The 23434-nt window shown below is 41.0% G+C and overlaps 1 protein-coding gene across 4 annotated transcripts in view; it reads right to left on the bottom strand.

The window, feature by feature from the left end:
* The window catches only part of ADAM23 (ADAM metallopeptidase domain 23), a 190905-nt gene that overhangs the window by 75105 nt on the left and 92366 nt on the right, over positions 1-23434 (bottom strand). For all 4 annotated transcript variants that reach the window (XM_021076147.1, XM_021076146.1, XM_021076148.1 and 1 more), the window contains exon 4: positions 10981-11044. In XM_021076147.1, coding sequence (XP_020931806.1) covers positions 10981-11044 — 64 coding nt within the window. The remainder of the gene's footprint in view (positions 1-10980; positions 11045-23434) is intronic.

Here is a 23434-nt window from a genome sequence, read left to right as displayed (position 1 = left end):
GAAAAGGCTTTAACAGGAACACGACATCAATGCAACTGGAACAACGTATCTTTCTTAAGCATTGAAGGGAGCGGTCACTTACCAGATATTGTTGGGGAATAGTCTTCTGCTTAACTGAGGAGAGCCCTCCCAAAGGCATTGTTCATAATCATTTTGACAGAAAACGACATAAAAGTTGGTGATTTGCTACTGATTTGCTTTCCTAACTGATTTTAGAAATCAGTTAAAATTTTATTTAGAAGTAACTATGAACTTAGTTTTCAAAGTCAAATAGTAACTGCAAGGCCCATTTAAAAAACACAGCAGTTTCCTGTTGCCTTCTCTTACCACCTCCACAGCAACCGTTTTTAACACTTTTCACTGCATCTTGTGTTGTTTCCCTGTCTATTTCTGAATGGAATATTTATACTGTTCTGTCCTGATTTATTTCACTTTATAAATGACCTTTCTAACATAGAATCTTGAAAACCCCTCTGGCCCCCAAGACATTGCAACACAGATCACAAGTAATTAGTGTTTGCATCATGACTACACATATATTGTTCACAATTCTGCCACTCTCTTTTTTTCTTTCTTCTTCTTCTTTTTTTCTTTTTAGGGCTGCATCCGCAGCATATGGAAGTTCCCAGGCTAGGGGTCAAATTGGAGTTGCGGCTGCCAGCCTATACCAGAGCCACAGCAACCGTAGATCCAAGATGCATCTGTGATCTACACCACAGCTCACAGCAATGCTGGATCCTTTTCCCATTGATCGAGGCCAGGGATCCAACTCGCGTCCTCATGCATACTAGTCAGATTCATTACTGCTGAGCCACAATGGAACTTTCACACCTGTGCCACTCTTGATTACTTTATTTCTTGCTCCATTTTAACTTTTTTCAAGTAGTTTTTCTTTGTTTTCTTCTTTGCTTTTCCATGTATTTAGCACTTATACAGTCCCTATTACCTAAAATATTACCTAAAACTCTTCTGCTAGGGTCAAGCACATCAGGTAATTTATCACATCTATTTTGCTCCTGAAGAAACTCCTCTCATTTTGCCCTCCTGCTGGACCTGACACACAGCTGCCTTACAGGACTTGTCTGTAGCATCATCTTGGGAACTCCTTTGTCTTCTTTCTGTACTGAATCCTAGATTCCACGTCTTCTGCATTCATAGTCTATTCCCCCCTTTTCTGGAGGTATCCATCCTCTAATAATTTCTTTAAAAAGTGTTCATGGAATATAAATTTTTTTTTCTCTTTTTAGGGCCGCACCCACGGCATATGGAAGTTCCCAGGCTAGGGGCTGAATTGAAGCTGCAGATACACCACAGCCACATCTATGTGGGATCCAAGCCACACCTGTGACCTACAACACAGCTCAGAGCAATGCCAGATCCCCAACCCACTGAGTGAGGCCAGGGATCAAACCCACATCCTCATGGATAGTAGCTGGGTTCATTTCCACTGTGCTACAACAGGAACTCCCCATGGAATACATATTTGCTGAGAATTGCATGCATGAACATTTCTTTGTCTGTCTTCACATTAGATTGATCATGTGGGTGGGTAGAGAATTCTAGACCAGAAATTATTTTCTTTTGGTATTTCAAAGGCATTGTACACAGTCTTAAAGCTTCTAATGCTGCTGTTGAAAACTGGAAATTATTCTAACATTAGATCTTTTCTCTGCAATCTACTTTTCCCTTTGAAGAAGACTGTAGGAAATTCTATTCATGCTTATTTTCACGAAATCTCATGATGTGTCTTGGTGGGGATCTCAGTTTATTGGTTGTGCTGGGCACTCTGTGGCACCTTTGAATCAAAAAAATGCATACCCTTCATTTCTGGGAAATTTTTATTATTTCTCCAATAACTCCCTCCTTCCTCCATCCCATTTTTTTCTACAAACTGAGTTCTTCTATCAGAGTAGGGAAGGGATGGCTGCCTGGCTCTATGAGATAGGCAGTAGATCAGGGATTTAAAGAGCTTCCTCATGTAGACTTTCAACCAACTTTCTTTTTTTCTGGCACCTTAAATCCCTGGACCTTTCTGGGTGAAGTTGACATAAGTTGGCTTTTGGTTCTGCTTGGTTTTGCCCCAGTGGAACTTAGCAGAGCAAGAAAAACTCAAACCTAAGACTAGTACCCTTCACTCATCTGCCTTCTATCTCCTACAATTTGATGGACACCTCTAATCAGTTGTCTTCTCTTGTCTTTATCCTCAAGGATTTATATCCTCTTTTTTTTTTTTTTTTTTTTTGTCTTTTTGCTATTTCTTGGGCCGCTCCCATGGCATATGGAGGTTCCCAGACTAGGGGTCGAATCGGAGCTGTAGCCACTGGCCTACGCCAGAGACACAGCAATGCGGGATCCGAGCCGTGTCTGCAACCTACACCACAGCTCACGGCAACGCCGGATCCTTAACCCACTGAGCAAGGGCAGGGATCGAACCCGCAACCTCATGGTTCCTAGTCGTATTCGTTAACCACTGTGCCACGACGGGAACTCCTATACCCTCTTTTTAAGTCCTTGGCTATTATTGGAGACGGTTACTATAAGGAAATAGAAATAAATAAAAGCAATGAATCCACACTGTCTAACCAGAAGCTTCCTATTTGTTTTCTTAAATAGAATACTGACCTTGACTGTTTACTGATGATTTTCAGTCATCTTCGTTGCTGCTTATTAAACTGTATTAGAATAGCCTCAGAGGCTATTTAAGTGCCTAACAAGGTTCACCCACACATTAAATGACTACTCCCCAACCAATTCAATTTGTTTCCTTTTTGTAACTGGAAAATAAATTTTCCATATTGGTTGTCTAAATTTGGTATTATAATCTCATTATTTTGTAAAGGGTTGCTTTTCTGTTATCCAAAAGCAACTCTGTATATAAATAGTGATTTCTATATAATGTATCAAGTTTTATCTGCATATTCAACTCTGGAACTTATAGGACAAATGGTATCACACATTTCAGCAATTCGCGAATCCAGGTCAATATTCTGCAATTAAATTTCAGACTCTTCACATGACTCTAAAAACAACCATAGGTAACTATAAATTCCATCAAACTGGTTGTTTAGCACTTTGTTTCACATCAAAAGGCTACCCTGAATCAGGCAATTGTTAGAACTGCATAGCAAACACTGTCATATTTACCTGACCTTTCTATGAAAAGCTGTATTTTTTCATATTTTCATACAAATATTCTTTTTTTTTCCCTAAAAATATTTCCAAATCCTTTCTTAGATTTAAGTTTCATTCACTTGCATTGAAAACTAAGGGTTGATGTTCTCTCAGTATAAAGGTCATTGGTATTTGTTTTAATTAAGGCAGAATATTACCCAAAAGGAACTATTTTAGTTCATCACATATTTGAAAGTAGATTCCAAAAGGAACTATTTTAGTTCATCACATATTTGAAAGTAGATTCCCATATTTTCTAGACTTTACCTGAGATTTGCAGTTACATCTAATCCCTGATGTTCATCATCATAAAAAAGCTTTAATATCAAAACCGTATAGTTACATGAAGCACTATAAGCAATTGGGGAGGTTCTAATTTCGTGTTAGTAGTGTGAGGATATTCTGAGTTTCTTATTGCTAAATTTACATCAAGTTCTTGGGACAGCATTACCAGAAAAATACTATTTGGCAACTCTCCAGATCTATGCCGCATTTTGTTAATACCACGACAAAGTCACACCTTCAGGTATTGCATATTAAATAAATCCCAGCCGAGAAGAGGCATTCCCTCTTGGATATCAGGATGACAGGAGCCGTCAGTGCAGAGGGGCTTCTTTCAGAGGGGCTTATTAATGACGACAGTGAGTACTCAGCTCTGGGGCCACCTGCACCTAAGGACCTTGCTGTCTTGAACCCTCACTGTCTCGAACCCTCACTGTCTCACAGTCCCTAGTGTCTCTAGTACAAATAGGGCGAAGGCCACAAAGTGCTAAAGGGCCCTGCCAAAGCCAGCAACAAGCCACATGGAATCCCACATCTTCAGGCTCTTAAGTTAGTGCTTCTTTCTCCAATCAGGAAGGCCTCAGACAGTTCAAGCGCTGGCCAAAGACTTTGAGATCACCACCCATGAATGGGTCACAGATCTGTGATGGGGAAACAGCAGCCAGGAGGACCAAAAAGGGTTCATTTGGCACATGATACAAGTCTATGTGTGTCCCCATGGGCATAAGCATCCTCAGATTCAAAACTGTCAGTTACTGACACGTACCAAAACTGGAGCATCCGATAAATGGAGGTTATTGGCTAAGTCAGAGAAACTTAAAAATCCTAGTAAGTGTGCTCCCAACTTTCTCAGCCCACGACCTTCACGTCAAATCCCAAGAGCAACCCCACTGGAAGCCACCAGGCCCCTCCTGTGCTGAAACACTGAAACCATGTGCATCTTTTAACACACTTCCTAATCGGGTGTGACTCGGGTAACAATGCTGTGATGACAACCTGGAGGGAAAAAAAGGTTCGGTTGTCCGGTGTCATTGATTGAACGACAGGAATGATTTGATTCTACTCACCTTAAATAGAACCTATTGGAAACAGAACCTATCATTTCAACATAATTTGTCTTAAAATTGCCTCACCTTTGTGTCTGTTTATCTCATCAGTTTCAGTGAAATTCAATAAGCCACTTCTTATTATCTTCATTGCTTAAAAAACCCTCACAAACCTAGGCACCCGTGGTGACCAAGCACTGATGTTTTCAATCGACCCCTGTTAAGTCTGGATAAACATTTGAAAAGAAACTGCGGAGGCCTCGTCTCACGAATGTGTCTATGATGATGTTCCAGGTTCTGAATATGGTCATTTAAAACTCTGACACTATATTCAAGTCATTATTCCATATGCGTATCTTTTTATTTTTTTATTTTTTATTTATTTATTTTTTTGTCTTTTTAGGGCCACATCTGCGTCATGTGGAGGTTCCCAGGCCAGGGCTCGAATCGCAGCTGTAGCTACCGGCCTACACCACAGCCACGGCTACGCAGGGTCCAAGCCATGGCTGCAACCTACACCACAGCTCACGGCAACACCTGAGCAAAGGCTGGGATCGAACCCATGTCCTCATGGATACTAGTCGGGTTCGTTAACCCCTGAGCCACGACGGGAACTCCCTCTGTATGACATCTTTAAGTACTTCAAACTTATCAACCAGCAGGATATATCAATCTATTTAATACATCATTAGGCTGGCTGCAAAAGAGAAATAAATTTTTGAAAATCTATAATGGGACACATATACCTGAATTTGAATACTGCAGAATAAGGATACAAAAAAAATTTCAAAGAATAGGAGAACTTGAGACTCCAACATCAGTTTAATTATTTACCTTCCTTAAACTCCAGGGGGAAAATGTTCAAGTATTAGAATAGTTTGGCTGTACTATATGTATGTTAATGCTAGATAAATTTTTTACAGTTGACACAAATTTTACTACTCAAATTTAAAATAGCTTTATGAGAAGCCAGTGTTGTCTGCTCTCTTGATTTCCTGGGGAAATTTTTTTAACCTCCCTGCCAGGAGCCAAGCCCACAGAAACCCATTCCCTCTAACGACAGTCCCTGCCAAGAAGCTTTTCATGGTAGGAGGGAGCTCGAGGTGAACCATGGTGATGATTTGATAAGGAAAGCACAAAAAACATTCTAGGAGGGCGATGTGATTAAAACGATAAAGAAAAGAACAAAGGCGAGCACCGAATACAGAACCAATAAGGGCAGGAATTTCCATCTGCTTGGTTCACTAGTGCACATCCAGGTCCTAGAACAGTGACTAGATCAGAGTAAGCGAAAGCAGTATCTGTTTGATGAATGAATAAGACTGGCTCATTCAGCAGCCTAAGGGACAAGACCAATCTTAAAGGACCAGAGGATTCGTGTCTATTGAAAGAATGGGTAAATAAACTCCCATTACCTATATGAGGGTTTTTTTTTTTTTTCCAAACACTCTTCTATAGAGTATAATTCAGTGGGTTTTAGTATATTAAAAGAGAGCGGTATAGCTAACACCACTATCTAATTCCAGAACATTTTCAACACCTCAAAAGGAAATCCCTGGGCCCTTTAGCAGTCATTCCCCTTTCCTCCTATACCTCCCTGCCACCCCACCTCCCCCAGCCCCTGGCAACCACTAATCTACTTTCAGGCTCTATGAATTTTCTTATTCTGGACCTTTCAAATAAATGGATTCGTACAGTATGTGGTCCTTTTCAACTGGCTTCTTCCATTTAGCGTAATGTTCATAAGATTCATCCGTATTGTGATATGTATCAGTCAGTACTTCATTCCCTTCTTCAGCTGAATAATATTCCTTTGTGTGGATAACCATATTTTGTTTATTAACATCTATGTTCAAGTTTTTGCTTGGACCTGTGTTTGCAATTCACTGGGATATATACCAGTGTAGAACTGCTGGGTCACAAGATAACGCTATGCCTAACTTTTTGGGGAACGGCCAAACTATTTTCCAAAGCAGATCCACCATTTCACATTCCTGCCAAGAGTGTCTGAGGGCTCCAATTCTCCAGATCCTTGTCAGCACTTGTTATTGTCCATCTTTTTGATTACAGCCACCCTAGAGGGTGTGAAGTGGTACCCATCCAAGTTTACATAACCAAATGAAAGAGCGACGCAGGACTGAAACAGAGATTGAAATATCACCTTCAATTTTGATGTTGCTATACGTTAAGATTCTCAGCTAGGGAGTTCCCGTCATGGCTCAGTGGTTAACGAATCCGACTAGGAACCATGAGGTTGCGGGTTCAATCCCTGGCCTTGCTCAGTGGGTTAAGGATCCAGTGTTGCCGTGGGCTCGCATCCCGCATTGCTGTGGTTGTGGTGTAGGCCAGCAGCTACAGCTCTGATTAGACCCCTAGCCTGGGAACCTCCATATGCTGCAGGTGCAGCCCTAGAAAAGACAAAAAAAAAAAAAAAAAAAAAAAAAAAAAGATTCTAGCTGGGAATCCAAGGAAGCTGCTAATAAGTTCATGAGCCTTACCCACCAGGGCACAGACAATGAGGGAGAGCCAGCATCTTCCCCAAACTCCCCCACATGCACATGCACAGGGGCTGCCACTGTACAGCTTAGAGCACGAGAAACTAGAGAACATGTGCCCTTCCTGTAGAGAGGTGGATGTCACCCAAAAAGGGGAGGAAGGGACTACATCCAAGTCCTTCATATCAGTTAAGTGGCTCCTCCTTCCCTGGGCAGGACTGAGCAGGGGAACAAGAAAAAGCCAGCGTGAGAAAATAGAGCCAGGAAAGCACTATTTCTGCACCCAATGAGGATAAAGGGTAATAAAGGAAAGTAGGAACAGAAGCGCTGAATCTATCTATTCAGTCGTACACTGCTGGCCAGGTGGCAGTTCTTTTTAAAAGGAAAAGAGAAACCAAAGTGTTAGTAAGCACTTCGAGTTAATGGTTCACCTAAAAGAGATTTCATAGAGGAGTTCCCCATCATGGCTCAGTGGTTAACGAATCCGACTAGGAACCATGAGGTTGCGGGTTCGATCCCTGGCCTTGCTCAGCGGGTTAAGGATCTGGGGTTGCCGTGAGCTGTGGTGTAGGTCACATACGTGGCTCGGATCCCACGTGGCTATGGCTGTGGCTGTGGTGTAGGCGGGCGGCTACAGCTCTGATTAGACCCCTAGCCTGGGAACCTCCATATGCCACGGGAGCAGCCCTAGAAAAGGCAAAAAGACCAAACCAAAAAAAAAAAAAAAGAGATTTCATAGAAATATATTAAATTTGAAAATAACTATCATATCATCATATCGACACCTAACTCCTTTAGAACTGAAATACTAAAACTTAACTTTTTTCATAGATTCATCAACAAAGTTGACCAACAAATCAACAAGGTAGTTTTGTCAGACATCGTGTGCAAAGCACTGTGCTTAGTAATTCGTAGCAAAAGCCATTGCTCCGTCGGTGCAGAATGAAAGTTCTTCCATATACATTTACTAATACCTGGAACCTATTCTATGCTGCTTACTTAATTTGTGGGCCTCTCCAGTTCCTATGTTTCCTTGACGAGGAAAGGAACACACTTTCATCCAATGAAAGTAAAAGCCTAGGACATTCGCCTCTTCTTAGCTAGAAGTGGGAACTAGGTTGGGGCTTGGGAGTCTTGATACGGAAAAACCTATACAAGTTTCTTCAAAGTGGGGTTCATCATTTTGTTAGAAATAAGTCCCAGAAGACTTTAAATGTCTACACTTAAATTTAACTTCAAAGCCAAGCAGGTTGGTGATTCTGTTCCTCTTTAGCAGGGAGAGTAACAGTGTGTGTGTGTGTTGTGTGCATACACTTTTGTCTAAATAGTTTGAACTCTTTGGAAGTAAACTTGCACATGTATAAACATAGGTTTATATAATTTAGCTATTGTTACATATTAATTTTAGTTTCTGGTACTGGGTACAAAGGTGTTCTTAACATGGAAGCCAACACGAAGTTTAAAAACATACTTTTAAAAATATATATGTAGGAATTCCCATTGTGGCGCAGCAGAAACGAATCTGACTAGTATCCATGAGGCTGCAGGTTCAATCCCTGCCTTTGGTCAGTGGATTAAGGATCCGGCTTTGCCATAGGATTTGCAGACGTGGCTTGGATTCTGCGTTGCTGTGGCTGTGGTGTAGGTCGGCAGCTGCAGCTCTAATTCGACCCCTAGTTTGGGAACCTCCATATGCCATGCATGCGGCCCTTAAAAAAAAAAATACGTGTGTGTGTGTGTGTGTGTGTGTGTGTGTGTGTGTGTGTGTGTGTAATGGTAGTGGGAACATAGACTGTTAGGAACTTTCAGAAAGAAAAACTGTCGATACGGCAAAAGCCTTGAAAAGATACCAACTCTTTAACCCAGAAAGTTCCATTCTCAAAATTAATCCTTAGGTAATTATTAAAGAATTGTTTAGAAGTGGATCTGGAAATTGACAGAACACTGTAAATCAACTATAATAAAAAAATTTTAAAAAAGAAATGTATCTGGAAGGTCTTTCCTTAAAGTTATTTGTACAGCGAAGCATTAGAAACAATCTAAATTTCTATCACTCTGGGCTTAAAAAGTGATAACAAATGAATTGGAAATAATATACATTTTTTAAAAGTAAAAGCTTATGTAAATCAACTATAATGGAAAAAATAAAAATCATAAAAAAATTTAAAAATCAAAGTTTATATTTTTTAATGTGTGCTATAATGTTGTAATATTGCTAGGTTAAAAAAAAATCCTCCCACAAGATAGTGTGCGCTGTATCATCTCAGGTTTGGGGATGTATATATAGATGCACACACATAAAAACCAGACTATTCTTTCATTACATAGAAAGCAAGTAAGTTTGGGTGTATGAGCTCTTTGGAGAAAACGGGTCAAAAAAATGAAAAAAAGGCAATGAATACAAACACAAACTGCAATGAACACTTCTTTTGCCAGAGTTAAAATATCCTTTGTTTTAAATTTCAGTTATAACCGAGGTAAGATTTGACATGTCTTATTTATGATAAGGCCTCCATTTGGGACCTCAAACCACCTCTGGAGGCCAATTAGCTATTCCACGTCTAAAAAAAAAAGCCCTCCTTAGTGAGAAATTTGGATCAAGTTATGCGGCCCAGGAAGGTGGCTCATTTGCTGAGTCTGTAAAGGTCTCATGCAGTCTTCTCTTCTCCAGACTCATGATTCAGCATCCGCATCGCTCGCAACCCTGGCACAGCTGATAGAAGCTTTGGTTTGTACAAATGCCAAGCAGTACTGTTCCAGTGCTTGATTTAGCAATTCTATTCATTTCCCACAGCATTAACTTTGAAAGAGATTCAACAGCCCCCAAGATGCAGCCTAAGGCGAGAACTGACAGACTAGTAAGAATAATATATGGAAGTTCTTAATCTGGGGCCTAATATTCAAAAGTTTGGAACACACATCAAATGACAAACGTACCCCCTGTTAACTGGACAGCTGTAAATCCTGAGAAATGCCATGAGCCTCAGGCAATAGTCTCAGGTCAGCCCACCTCTAACTATTTGTTGAGAGGCTTATCAGACCAGTAAGCCGAGGTCTCCATGCTGCACGACCCAGCAAGCCCACCCAGAAAAGGTCCACTTTTGTGCCAGTGCTCACTAGCAGTCAAGTAAAAAAAAATCCAGTAACATTTCCCTGCCTTGTTTCATTTCCCTGTTTGTGTCCCATACCCGTGGCCTCTGGGAACACTATTTAGGGTTCAGTGACACGCTGTGGATTTCCTACAGTCGCAGTCTCTGGATGCAGGCATTCCAGGGGTTTTCACCTGACTGGTGGAGGTCACTGTGTTCCTTGCACACAAGTGATCTCTCTCTCTCTTATTTTAATCTAAACCCACTTTTCCTTACTGATCCTCCATGAAGAAAACTGTTAACCTCCACAGGAAGGAAATCAAGCACCCAAATGCATTTATGTTACAATGCTTGGTGGCCTTAAGAAGGTTTATTTGTCCTCATTCAGCTTCAGTTTCTTCCTTTGCACAACAGAATAATAATACCCACCTCACAGAACTGTTGTAAAGATTGAGAGGAAGAATGTTCCCTAAATCTTCCTTTCACCACCTGTCCTCTGCCCTACTTGGGCACCAAAGTCTCCTGGACTAAACTGTTGCTCTAACAGCCCATCCATCTGATCATTCGGTTTCTCTGGCCATGTGCCCAGCTGTCACTACTTTCAGGCGCTGCCACAGAACTGGAGAGCTCTTGATGCTATTCACTCCCATTAGACACTGTGTGTATAACCAAAACAGCAAACATTTCATTATGGACTTGAGTCTCTAATGTTATCTCAAACATTTGTAAGTTGGGATCATTTTCTCCTAAATTTAGTTTAATTTTTAAAATAGTAGCCTTGTCTAAGAGGCCAGATGATTTTAGTGTGAAAGACAACTTGACAATGCAGCCCGCAATGAACACTTCTCCGATTAAGTATATTCATACTACAGGATGTCCATACGCTATTGACCATACCTTAGAGTACTGTGGTTTCCCATTTTCGTAGTGAATCTCCACATAATCAGAAGACAGCAAACCACTACAAAGGAAATAAAATAGAGTGATTTCCACATCTAAGACACTTAGAGGTTTAAAAATAACCAGCTCAATAAATGGATGTGACGGCCATGTAAACCGCAAATAGCTCTAGTCCACTATAAGGACAAACCAGGTTATTATCAAGAGTCTCAGGTGTTATCCAGCAACAAACCATTCCTCAGAGTGCTCAAGATGATAAAATATAGGGAGGTGGGTGGGAGAGGAATGGAGTGAGAGTTAGGGGTTAGCAGATGCAAACTATTCCATATAAGATGGAAAAACAACAAGCCCTACTGGATAGCATAGGAACTATAGTCAATATCCTGTGACAAACCATAATAGAAGAGAATTTTTAAAAGATGTATATATTTGTGGAGTTCCCATTGTGGCTCAGTGGTTAACGAATCCAACTAGGAACCATGAGGTCGCGGGTTCAGTCCCTGCCCTTGCTCAGTGGGTTAAGGATCCAGCGTTGCCGTGAGCTGTGGTGTAGGTTGCACACGCGGCTCAGATCCTGCGTTGCTGTGGCTCTGGCGTAGGCCGGTGGCTACAGCTCCGATTAGACCCCTAGCCTGGGAACCTCCATATGCCGTGGGAGCGGCCCTAGAAATAGCAAAAAAGACAAAAATAAATAAATAAATAAGTAAAAGATGTATATATTTGTATAACTGAATCACTTTGCTATACAGCAGAAATTAGCACAATATTGTAAGTCACTTATGCTTCAGTTTTAAAAAAGAGAACACAAAAGATAAAATGTAGGTTATTTAAAGATGGACTCCTTTTATACAAATAGTCATCATTTGATTGATATGTTAATATAGAACAAACAAAAATGCAGGTAATGGGAGAAAACAGACTCTATAAAAATCCCACAATTATGGTCTAAATAATGGGCATCTCAAAACAATCATGGAGGAGGAGTAAAAGGCCAGATAGAAAATATTTTAGGCTTTTCAGCCCACAGGGTCTCTGTTAACAACTACTTAACCCTGACATTGCATCACGTGAGGAGCCCCAGGCAATACGGCAGTGTTTCAATAAAGCCTCATTTATCGACACTGAGATCCGAATTACACATAATTTTCATGAATCAGGAAATAGTTTTCTTCAATTTTTTTCAACCATTTGGAAATGTGAAAAAACATTCTTAGCTCGAGGACTGTAAAAAAATAGGAACGTTGGATGTGGCCTGAGGGCCATACTTTGCCAGCTCCTGGAATAAAATAACAGTTAAGAATATAGTTTTTGATAGCAGCATTAATCACAATAGCCAAGACACAGAAACAATGTAAATGTCCACCAATGGATAAATGGATTAAGAAGATATGGTACATATATACAATGGAATACTACTCAGCCATAAGAAAAGACAAAATAATACCATTCACAGCAACGTGGATGCAACTAGAAATTCTCATACTAAGTGAAGTAAGTCAGAAAGAGAAAGACAAATACCATATGATATCACTTATATGTGGAATCTAAAATATGGCACAAATGAAAACCTATCTACAGAACAGAAGCCGACTCACACAGAGAACAGACTCGTGGTTGCCAAGGGGGGAAGGAGGGAGAGGGATGGACAGGGAGTTTGAGGTTGGTAGATGCAAACTATTACGTTTAGAATGGATAAGCAATGGGGTCCTACAGGAACTATATCCAATCTCCTGGGATAGACCATAACGGAAAAGAGTATTAAAAAGAATGTATGTATATGCATACAGACAGACAGACAGATACATACACACACACACACACACACACATATATATGTATATACGTCCAACTGAGGCACTTTGCTGTACAGCAGAAATTAGCACATTATAAATCAACTATACTTTAATCTAAAAAAATTAAAGCAAAATAAAATACATTTAATTGGGAAAAAATATAGAGATTTTGAAGTCAGAGTAGCATTTAAAACCTAGCCCGGCTCTTTATTAGCACTGTGCTGTGGGCCAGTTACCCAGCTCAGCCTTTCCACGGGTCACATGAAGACAACAAAGAGTGAGAGTCTCACAGACAGTGGAAGGATTCCATGAGAGCACCCGCAGGAGAACTCAGCGCTGAGAACATGGCCAGTAACAGGCGGGGAGGCTGTCACTATTTTTAACCCTGCTTCTTCAAACATATTTCTCCCTAAACAATGTGGAAAAGATGAAATACGTGCCTCCGAAGGAGCACAGGACTGTTAGGGCATCCGAGTTCCTGTTCGGGCTCTGCTACTAGAAATAATGATAACAAGACATAACTCACATTCACTACGGTGCAGCCACTGGTCTAAGGACTGAAACAGTGCAACTCTCTTAATCCTTATGGTAACCGAAGGGCAACGGTAGGTTCTACGATGAACCAGATGTGTGCCCTACATTTAAGCCTCTATTGCCCCTTCTGCAAAAGGAAGGTTGGAGCAGACGATGCTGGAGGTCCTCTCTTGCTGCTCTGATATTCCATTTTCTATAATTCTGTCTACCGGTGGTCTTCTGGTTAGGAAACCTTGACACTACAGCATTAACAGAAGGATGGGAGGACTCAAAGATTTTGCATCATTTTGAGAGCTTTCCCTGATTCAGTGCTGAAAACACCCTGTGAGGAGGGCGGGAGGGGGCTGGGAGCCAGTCAACAGAATAACAGGGAGACACGTGTGTGCCTGATCCAGCCTGTGGCTTCCTGAGTGAGCCAAAGAACAACCGCTACAACACTGAAATAAAGCAGATGCTTGTATCTCGGACAGGTCTTTCTATTGAAATTAACAATGAAATATGTGTCTATTAATAATTCTACATTTGAAACTAACTTATGGTACATCTACTCATTCCCTCTTAAAAATCTTAATAGGAGTTCCCGTCGTGGCTCACTGGTTAACAAATCCAACTAGGAACCATTAGGTTGTGGGTTTGATCCCTGGCCTTGTCCAGCAGGTTAAGGATCAGGCATTGCCGTGAACTGTGGTGTAGGTCCCAGATGTGGCTCCAATTCCAAGTTGCTGTGGCTGTGGCGTAGGCCAACGGCTTCAGCTCCGATTTGACCCCTAGCCTGGGAACCTCCAAATGCCATGGGTGTGGCCCTGAAAAGACAAAAAAAAAAAAATCAAAAATAGTAAAAGTAATGACAATTCTTAGCTCTATAGAGTTGGGTATATATATATAAAGAGAGAGAGAGATAGCAGACAGTTCTCTCAGTTCTAGTTAATGAAGTCAACTAAAAGCACAGTGAATCTACATGAACAGGTTTGTTAATGGCAATGTTTCTCTGAGGAATGTTCCCGCAACACCAAGAGGCAGGGAGGTTGTACTAACTGCATTTTAATCACCTCACTCTACAGGTAATTCATTATTTGCAAAATTCTCAACCACACCATCACTGGAGTATGTTTAACAGCTGAAAATAAGGTTATTTTAGACCACTACTTTCGCTGGTAATTACAAAACCCAGATAATAACTTTCTAACCATTAACCACCCACTCTGACAAAGGTTACTTTAATTATCATATTCCTCCCTTTTCAAAGGCCTTCCCCCCACCATGGACATACCTATTTCTAACATCTCCTGCATCTGAGATGCTTAAAGAAGAAAAACAGCTACTTTTCTAAGAGCCAATGACAGACAGTGAGATGGACATAAAGCTACCTGCTCCCTGTCACTGAAACAGTACACTCTTCCCACCTCCTATAAACAGCACTCCATCCCCATTTGTTCTATTCTTTCCTCCTGTCTGACCACTGCATTCCCTCCCTTAAAACTATTTCCTTGACTTATCACAGTGTCCCAGTGCCTGGCATAATGCCTTGTGCATAGCAGGCGCTTAATCAACATTTGTTGAGTGGCATTCCCTGGTGGCCTAGAGGTTAAGGATTCTGTGTTGTCACTGCCGTGGCTCAGGTTTGATCCCTGACCCAGGACCTTCTCCATGCTGCAGGTGGGACCAGAAAAAACTAAATAAGTTCATTGGTATCATTATTAAATACACACACACACACACAATTTGCTGAGTGAGCAAATACCTACCAACATCCACTCTATGCAAGGCCCATAACATGTTCTGGGAAGCTGGGACGAAGAAAGCAACTCTCTGATGAAACTGAAATGAAGGCTATCAGCACAAATGTATGTGATTTGTCACCTCATCCTAAGATATTATTTGACATCTTCTGAAAGTGAATGCCAACTGAAATATGATCTAAGACTTAATGTAATTTAGAAATAAGAGACCGAATAACACTGGAAAGGAGGGACTGAAGAGTTAGTTGTGTGTTGGTGTGTCCCCCGCCCACCCTGCAGAGAAAGAGGAGGTAGTCTGCGTGAAGATGTGTTGCCTGATAATCTCTGCCTACAGGCCTCCAAGGCCTCTTCTCCACCTCTGCTCTCTGCAGTTTCCCTAGTAGACTTTCCTGTTGGAAACAGAATGTTCTAACCTATCAGTACTGATCTATTTAGTAATTTCGATCCCAAGTATAAATTGTCATTTGACTCTGCTGACCGGCCACTTGGGTGTTTGGTTCTAAGCTGTATGTTAACTTGGAGGAAATGATGAAAAGGGATGTGTGAACATCCCAAGTCCTGAAATAAACATCCTTTTTCTAATCATTTAAGTTACCGAAAAGCTATACACCCTGGCCACTACAATGCTTCTCCTGCAGGTTATCTGGTGGAAGGGAGGTGGCCTTTGGAAGCAAGGAGATAAACGTAGGAAGGAAGTTCAAAGCGAGGTGAAGGAGAGTGGAAGACCTGGAATCAGGAAATTCTTTTTTGATTACTGTTATAGAACCACTCGCTCAGCACCTTCATGGTGCGTTTGCCCCACAAAGGTTGTGAAAAGAACTTGAACTCTAAAAGTCAGACAATGTGGTTTTACTCAGTATATGAAGAACAAGTATAAGCAACTTGAAGATGCTGAACTCTAAGGTCAAGAGAATGCCAAGGCTATTAAAACACGGCAAAGGAGCCAAGAATCAATCTATGGCCATACCACCCCAAACGCACCTGATCTATCTTGTTTGATCTTGGAGCCAAGAATCAGATCAATGAAGGGGACTGTGGCAGAAATAATGCTGAGTGTCCACCAAATCTCATTTCATCGTCCCCTTCCTGGCACAGGAAGACTGCATTGCACAGCTTTTCCCGCAGTGAGGTTGGGGCCCACAGATTGAATTTTGGCTCATGAGATCTCGGGGGAAGTGATGTCTACTCCTCTGGTTTTACCATTACAATCCCTGCATGATTATCCAAACTCTTTTTCCTGGAACCCTGGCAGTCACATGTGCTGGAAGCCACATGCCCTAGATGACAAAGCTACTAAGCAGCTTTTATTATTGAATTACTGACCCTAATTCCACATCTATCACCAAGAAATATTTTAGAAATCCATGTTCAAAGGATTTCAGAATCATCATCAAATATACAAAGAGAACTACCATAAGATCTAGGCATTGGCAACTCACACAATGAGAGAAATTTTGCCTGTATAAATATTTGTTGGAGTCCTTGAGTTTGAGAGATTCATATGTCCAATGAAAGAAGGTGCATGAATAGTTAGGTGGTTAAAACTCCCAAAAGTTTATATCTTAACAGTCCTTCAGGGAAGCTCATTATGGAAAAGCCAAGGATCTGAATAATTGGAAAAGTTACTTATCAAGATCTCTAGTGCCTAGAAATGTCATTAACTGAGAAGACTGAATGATTTGTTTGTTTGTTTGTTGTTTTTGGAAAATAACTTGAATCCATTACTTTAAAGAAAGAACTATAAGCTTTCTTTGGGGAACCCTGGTCATGAAAAGCTGTCAGTGGGTTAATCAAGCAAATCAGTGGTTCAGAATGAGATGGCATCGATAACAGGGCTTGGGAAGACGACTACAGAAGGCGAACATTGGACCCTAAGGAAACCATTGGTTCTACATGAATTGAAGATCATTTACTTCCTTGTAAAAAAAAACTGTCAAACTACCAGCCTCTAGAAGTCCCCTGCAGTTCTGAAATCTACATTCACTGAAATTAATGTGATAAGCCCCCAGTCTATATCTTTGATTAGGAAATTGAAAATAAGCTCTTCTAAAGGTCTTAGAGGCCAACAGGGTTTGTTTTTGTTTGTTTGTTTGTTTTGTCCTTTTTTTTTAGGGCTGCACCTGCAGCGTATGGAGATGCCCAGGCTAGGGGTCTAATCGGAGCTGTTGCTGCTGGCGTACCCCAGAGCCATAGCAATGCCAGATCCAAGCAGTGTCTTCGACCTACACCACAGCTCACAGCAACACCAAATCCTTAACCCACTGAGCAAGACCAGGGATCGAACCCGAAACCTCATGGTTCCTGGTCGGATTCGTTTCCACTGCGCCATGACGGGAACTCCCCCAACAGGGCATTTCTTCACCAGCAGGGCCAGGGCAAAGACTAGAAGAATAGTAGCAAGCACCAAGGCTTAACAACTGGGTGGCCAAATAGTTTATCATCCAAATCAGGGCATTTATGGGAGTGAAATTAATAATTATACCAGAACAACAGACATAAACTTGGAAAGACTGTCCTGGGGAAATGGAGACATACTAGTTACCCTATATAAAGGTCAAATTTCAGGTACACACATCAAGTTCTACGGGAAAGGTTAGACTAGTCTATAAGGTGAGGAACACCCCAAAGCTGAGATGTCTCCTTCTCCATCTGCTTTTGGGTTCTGCAATTATGTACTACATGGCCACCTTTTTGGATAGCTTTAGGTTCTCTCTCTCAGCACACATAATATCAGGAGGTAGGTATGTGGGAAGGGAGTCAGCAGTGTGAGATACAGAAGCCAGGAAGCTGTGCATCCACATTCAGTGTAATACGCTGGCCTTGTCCAGTCTTGACCAGCCATACTCTTTGCCACACGATGTCTTTGTTCTTAAGGAAACAGTACCACAAATATCCTAATTCCATTCTCAGTGGTAAAATATGTAGGTTATATGTGTTCAAACTGAAACTGGAACAGCAGTGAACATTTATGGGACCAAACAGTGAAAGATTATGTCTAGAAGAGAAAGGAGAGTCATGGATGTCCATTTTTATAATGTGAATTTACTCATCTGATTATCTTCTGCTTGATGGTATTCAACTTCTCAGTACTGGGAAGATCATCCTATGTGGCCCCTGAGAGATTCCCCCCCCCAAAATCCCCTGCCCCCACCCCCAACCAGGTCTTACACTGGAGATAGGCAGGGACCCGGGACCCTTTACTAGAGTGCTTGCATTTGCATTTGGGCAACAGAGTACAAAGAAACCATAAGAGATGAAAAACAACCACACGTATGTGCAATTGGGACAATTACCAACAGTAAGATACAAAAAGGCCACAAACCAACTATCATTTCAGAGGTGCTGGCAGCAAAAGCAGGGTACTGCGCACGATCCCTGCACACAGCACCACCCGGGGCGGTGGTGGGTGGGAGGCACAGACCACCTAAGCCACCCCTTGATTCACTCCTACCTTCACCCCATTTAAGGAACCAGCCCACCCTCCTCGGAAAACAAGTAAGGGTACCTGTTATTTGTTTCCACTCCCTCACACTGCAGTCTTGTCTAGAATTCTCACCTGGCCTCTCAATTTCTATTGATTAAAAAGTCCAAAGACCCAGAATGGGAACACATCCATTCATTTAATGACAGTAAATGCTAAGCACTACAGAGATTCTCAACTTCATGGGGCATCAAGGATAACAGCATTGGACCATGAAGCACCACGCCTGCTCCCTCTTTATACTAGAAGCTTCACTTCTTTCCTTTTGTACACATAAATATTTTAATTCATTCAATAATTACTCTCAGTTGTAATACGAAGAGACAGAATTTAAACTTCATACAAACAGAAGCTTGTACCTTTATCCTTCCATCCTTCCATGGCTTTCCTTTTTTGAAAACAACAGACTTCGAAAGGAAGATGATTTTGCAATCACCACCTCTTCTCAAGTTTTATGAAAAAGTTAGACTCCTCCCACCTAAACTAATCTTTATACCTAAAGTTATTTTCTAGAAAATACATACTTCTTGGAGTGCAAACCATACAACAAAAGTTGGAAGCTGTGCTCAAAGATTGCAGACATGGAGAGGCTGGGATTTAAGAGTTAGAAATGCTATGTTAAGTGGGTGAAAGTAATTATAGGTTGAATGGAGGCTTGGTGTTAAGTTGAACAAAGAGGGCATGCTAGGCAAGGGCGAGGGAAAGTGGGCCTATTTCATAGGAACAAAGCTGCAGGCGGAGAACGCTCCTAGCACAGGCAGGGTGTGGGGATGTAAAGCTTATCGGAGGATCACAACAGGATTTTAATGAGTTCCTAAAGCACAGAGGAGGCTGCAGCACTTTAATGTGTAGGCATCACAGCCACAGCAACGCCAGATCCAAGCCACGGCTGCGACCTCCAACCGCAACTCATGACAACGCCAGATCCTTAACCCACCGAGCGAGGCCAGGGATCAAACCTGCATCCTCATGGATACTAGTCAGATTCACTTCCGCTGAGCCACAATGGGAACTCCTAGAGAGACCATTTCATGCATGATCTTAAACCCATAAATAATTTTTAATATAGTCTTTTTAAATAAAAGACGACATGATTTTTTAAAATTTCCATGAGTTACATAAAAAGTACCATAAAATTTCAAGGCAAACTAAGGAAAAGCAGGTATATGAAACACAAAGAGTTGCTGCTTTTTGACATAGGAGCCAAACCAAATAAAAACAAACAACCCAACAGAGAGTGGGCAAAGGATATGGGCAGGTGATTCACAAAATATTATGTACAAAATGCAATTCACAGGGGAAAAAAAAAAACAGAAATACCAATGGTGATCAATCATATACAAATCTACAGTTGCATTAGTAATAAAACACCTGTAAATTAAAATAGCCATAAGAGACAATTTCCCCCCATCAGTCTAGAAAACAAAAATGAGTAATTGGAGCTAGATCTGGCAAGAGTGTAGGAAGGCTGGTACCTGACACATTACTTTTGGGAACATGAATGATATGCCTTTCTAGAGGCCAACTTATCAAGAGCCATCAAAAGCCCTGAAAGCATGTTCACCTTAAATCTAAAAGTTTTTATTATTTATTTATTTATTTATCTTGCTTTTTAGGGCCACACATGCGGCACATGGAAATTCCTGGGTGAGGGATCCAATTGCAGCTGCAGCTGCCAGCCCACACCACAGCCACAGCCACAGCCACAGCCACAGCAACATGGGATCCAAGCCTCATCTGCGACCTATACCACAGCTCACAGCAATGCCAGATCCTTGACCCACTGAGTGAGGCCAGGGATCAAACGCACATCCCCATGGATACTAGTTGGATTCATTTCCGCTGCGCTACAACAGGAACTCCTGGCAACCTTTTAAAAGTATATTTATATGTGTCTATTCACATATAGAAAAAAATCTGCAAAGATGTAACACATGAATATAATAGGAGGCTACTTCTTCCTACAGAACTTTCCCTGGCTTACCTGTAATTCCTAAAGTTTTTATAATGAATATATATTATCTTTCAACCTAAGAAACCACAATACAAGCTATATTTTTTAAAGGAAGAGAAACATAGCACTTAAGGATGGGGATTAATTGAGTAGTTAATTAATTACCAATTTCAGACCCAGGAAAAGAAAGGAGTCATAGGCATTGACAACCACCACCAACTGTACTAGGTGCAGCCCCAGCCCCAGCTGCCTCTGTCCCCTCAACTCAGCTCCCAAACACTAAACACCTGGAGGCTGGCAGGAGGACAGAGAGAGAAACAAGATGCAATCCCCACCCTTAAGGCGGTTATAATTTCACAGCTAAAGTAAGACAGGACAGCAAGTTTTCTAATATCATAAAGAGTAAGGCATCAAGCTGTCCCAAAGGGAAAATAAATTTCAACTATAATGATCAGGAACTTTTCAGTAAGAAAGCAGGGCCAAGGTAGGTTTATGACAAAATAAGAACAGGGAAATACAGGCAGGAAAGAGCAGGTCACACAGGCAAGGACCAGGGTGTGCAGGCAGAGAAGATATTCAGGGAGCGGCTGAAGTCCAGTGGCCAAAGCATCAGTCATGGGGTATGGCATTTCCAAGGCAGGACGGGGACCAGACAGTACACAGGTTTAAGCAGAGGGGTCAGAACTTCCAAAGGAAAGGGCATCCTGGGACCAGGAACTCAGACTTGGACTTGCTGGGAGTAATCACTGCATTCTGTGTCTTCAGAAGCTGCAAAGTCTTTAGGGCCTGGGAAGGGCTGAACACATAATTTTCTTTTACTGGGTCAATTAGAGCCATCTGCAGAGTAATTAATGTTAGCAGCAGGAGAGAACGGCATGAGACCAGCAAAGACATTAAGAAAAGGCCTTTCCACATATGAAAACCTGTAGCTTTAACTTTCCTTCACTCATTCAATTAATGGTTTAAGACTGGATGAGAAGCAAAAAAAAAAAAAAAAAAAGATGAAAGATAATTTCTTTATCTTTTGATTAACAAAAATTAGAGATTATTTCATTTTTACTCAAATTTTCCATTTTTTCTGTTGTATTAATGCAGGTGGTACATCTTTTAAATTTTTATACAAATTTTAAAGGTTACTACCCATTTACTTATTATAAAATATTGGCTCTATTCCCTGTGTTGTACGTACTTGAGTCCATCTTACAGAAAACAGCTTACACCCCAATCCCTATACTGCCCTGCCTCCGCCTCCCCTCTAGTAACCTCAGTGAGTCTGCTTCTTTTTTGTTGTATTCATTAGTTTGTTGCAGTTTTTAGATGCCACATATAAGTGATACCATGTAGTATTTGTCTTTGTCTAACTTATTTCACTCAGTATAATACCCTCTAAGTCTGTCCACGTTGCTGCAAATGGCAAGATATCTTTAATTGTTTTTACTGTGAATTATAGACATTTTCTCTAAAATTTCTTCTGCAAATGCTGGTGTGAACTTGTGATTTTATGCTGTTTTAATAGAGAATCACAATTTTTTACGTGCTCTCTTCCTCTCTTTTCACCCAACTTAGGAGGAGCCCGACTTTTCATTTCTCTTGTGCGCCTCCATCTGAGGGTGCACATTATCTGCTGTCTCACCTGAGACCCAAGGCCTCCGCAGAGCCTTCACTGCCCTATAAAGGAAAAGGCATGACATTGTCACCCTAGATTTCTCTGTACTAATCAGAAAACAACACTCCGTGCAATCACGGGATCCTTCATACACAGAACACAGGAATATTTAGAGATAATAACAGTGATCCTTCCTATATATTGGATATGTTTATGAAATTTTCACAATGTGGCAATTAAACTGAGTTCTGCGGTCATATCAAACCAACGCAGCAGATAAGAACACCACACAGCAAGAAGAAGAGGAGGAGCAAGAAGGAAAAGGAGAACTTTTTCATGGTTTCTCCAAGAAATATACAAAATTACTCTCATACAAAGTGGCACTATTTTTTAAATTACTACTTAGAAAAGTGGCCTTCAATCTTATCACACCTTCTGAGCACATTTCATGGCATCAGTAAATTATTCCCTAGGCCTTTCACTGTTTAAATAAAAAAGTTAGGATTTTCCTAATTTCTCTAACCAAAGAGTTTTTTTCATTCTTCCAAATTGCATACCATTTCAACATAATTAAAAGACAACAGACCTCTGAAATTTATAGAATTTATTGGAACATTCTTTTGTAGCTTCTTTGGAAAGGGGATTTCTTCCAACTAGTGTGGACTTTCCAATTCAGTGGAGTGCATTCGAGTGCTAACTGGGTCTTTTTCACTTTGCCCACTGTTACACCCTCAATAAAGGAAGACTACCTGAACTAAACACCCAGGAGCTAGTTGTGGGTTGAATTAATGAAAGAATAATGAATGAACAAATAAGTGACCATGAATCAGGAGATCCAATTCCTAACCTCTAACTATCTCTTGACATCTTGGAGATGTCCCCGTCATTAGGGAACAAGTTTTCTGCCTTACGAAACCCAAGAATGTTGGATTCGCAGATCTCTAAGGAAATATCCAAGTCTAAAATAGTGAATGGATAATTGCCACCATCTCCTACCCTAAAAGTATCCATCCATCTATCTATCTATCTATCTATTGAGATAGAGATAGAGATAGATATATCTGAATGCTGGGACTTGATTGTTAGCAAACACATAAACACATGTCATCCATTTGTACCTGCTTTGTCAAATAATCCGCTGTCACTATACTGGAATGACTTCAGGACAACTTTTCCAGAAGGGTGTTAAAAGAATGGTTCCATTCATGTTCCCTATATACTGCAAAGCGTTGCTTGATAATTCTTTTCTAGTGTTACATATTTCTATGTATCTCAACCAAAGAAGGAACACCTCATTTCCCAAGAAGTAAAGTGATAAACTCTTTCTACCGACTAGATTAGTAA

Source organism: Sus scrofa, chromosome 15, assembly GCF_000003025.6.
Source record: "Sus scrofa isolate TJ Tabasco breed Duroc chromosome 15, Sscrofa11.1, whole genome shotgun sequence".
Taxonomy (NCBI): Eukaryota; Metazoa; Chordata; class Mammalia; order Artiodactyla; family Suidae; genus Sus; species Sus scrofa.
This window is presented reverse-complemented; position numbering and strand designations above follow the sequence as displayed.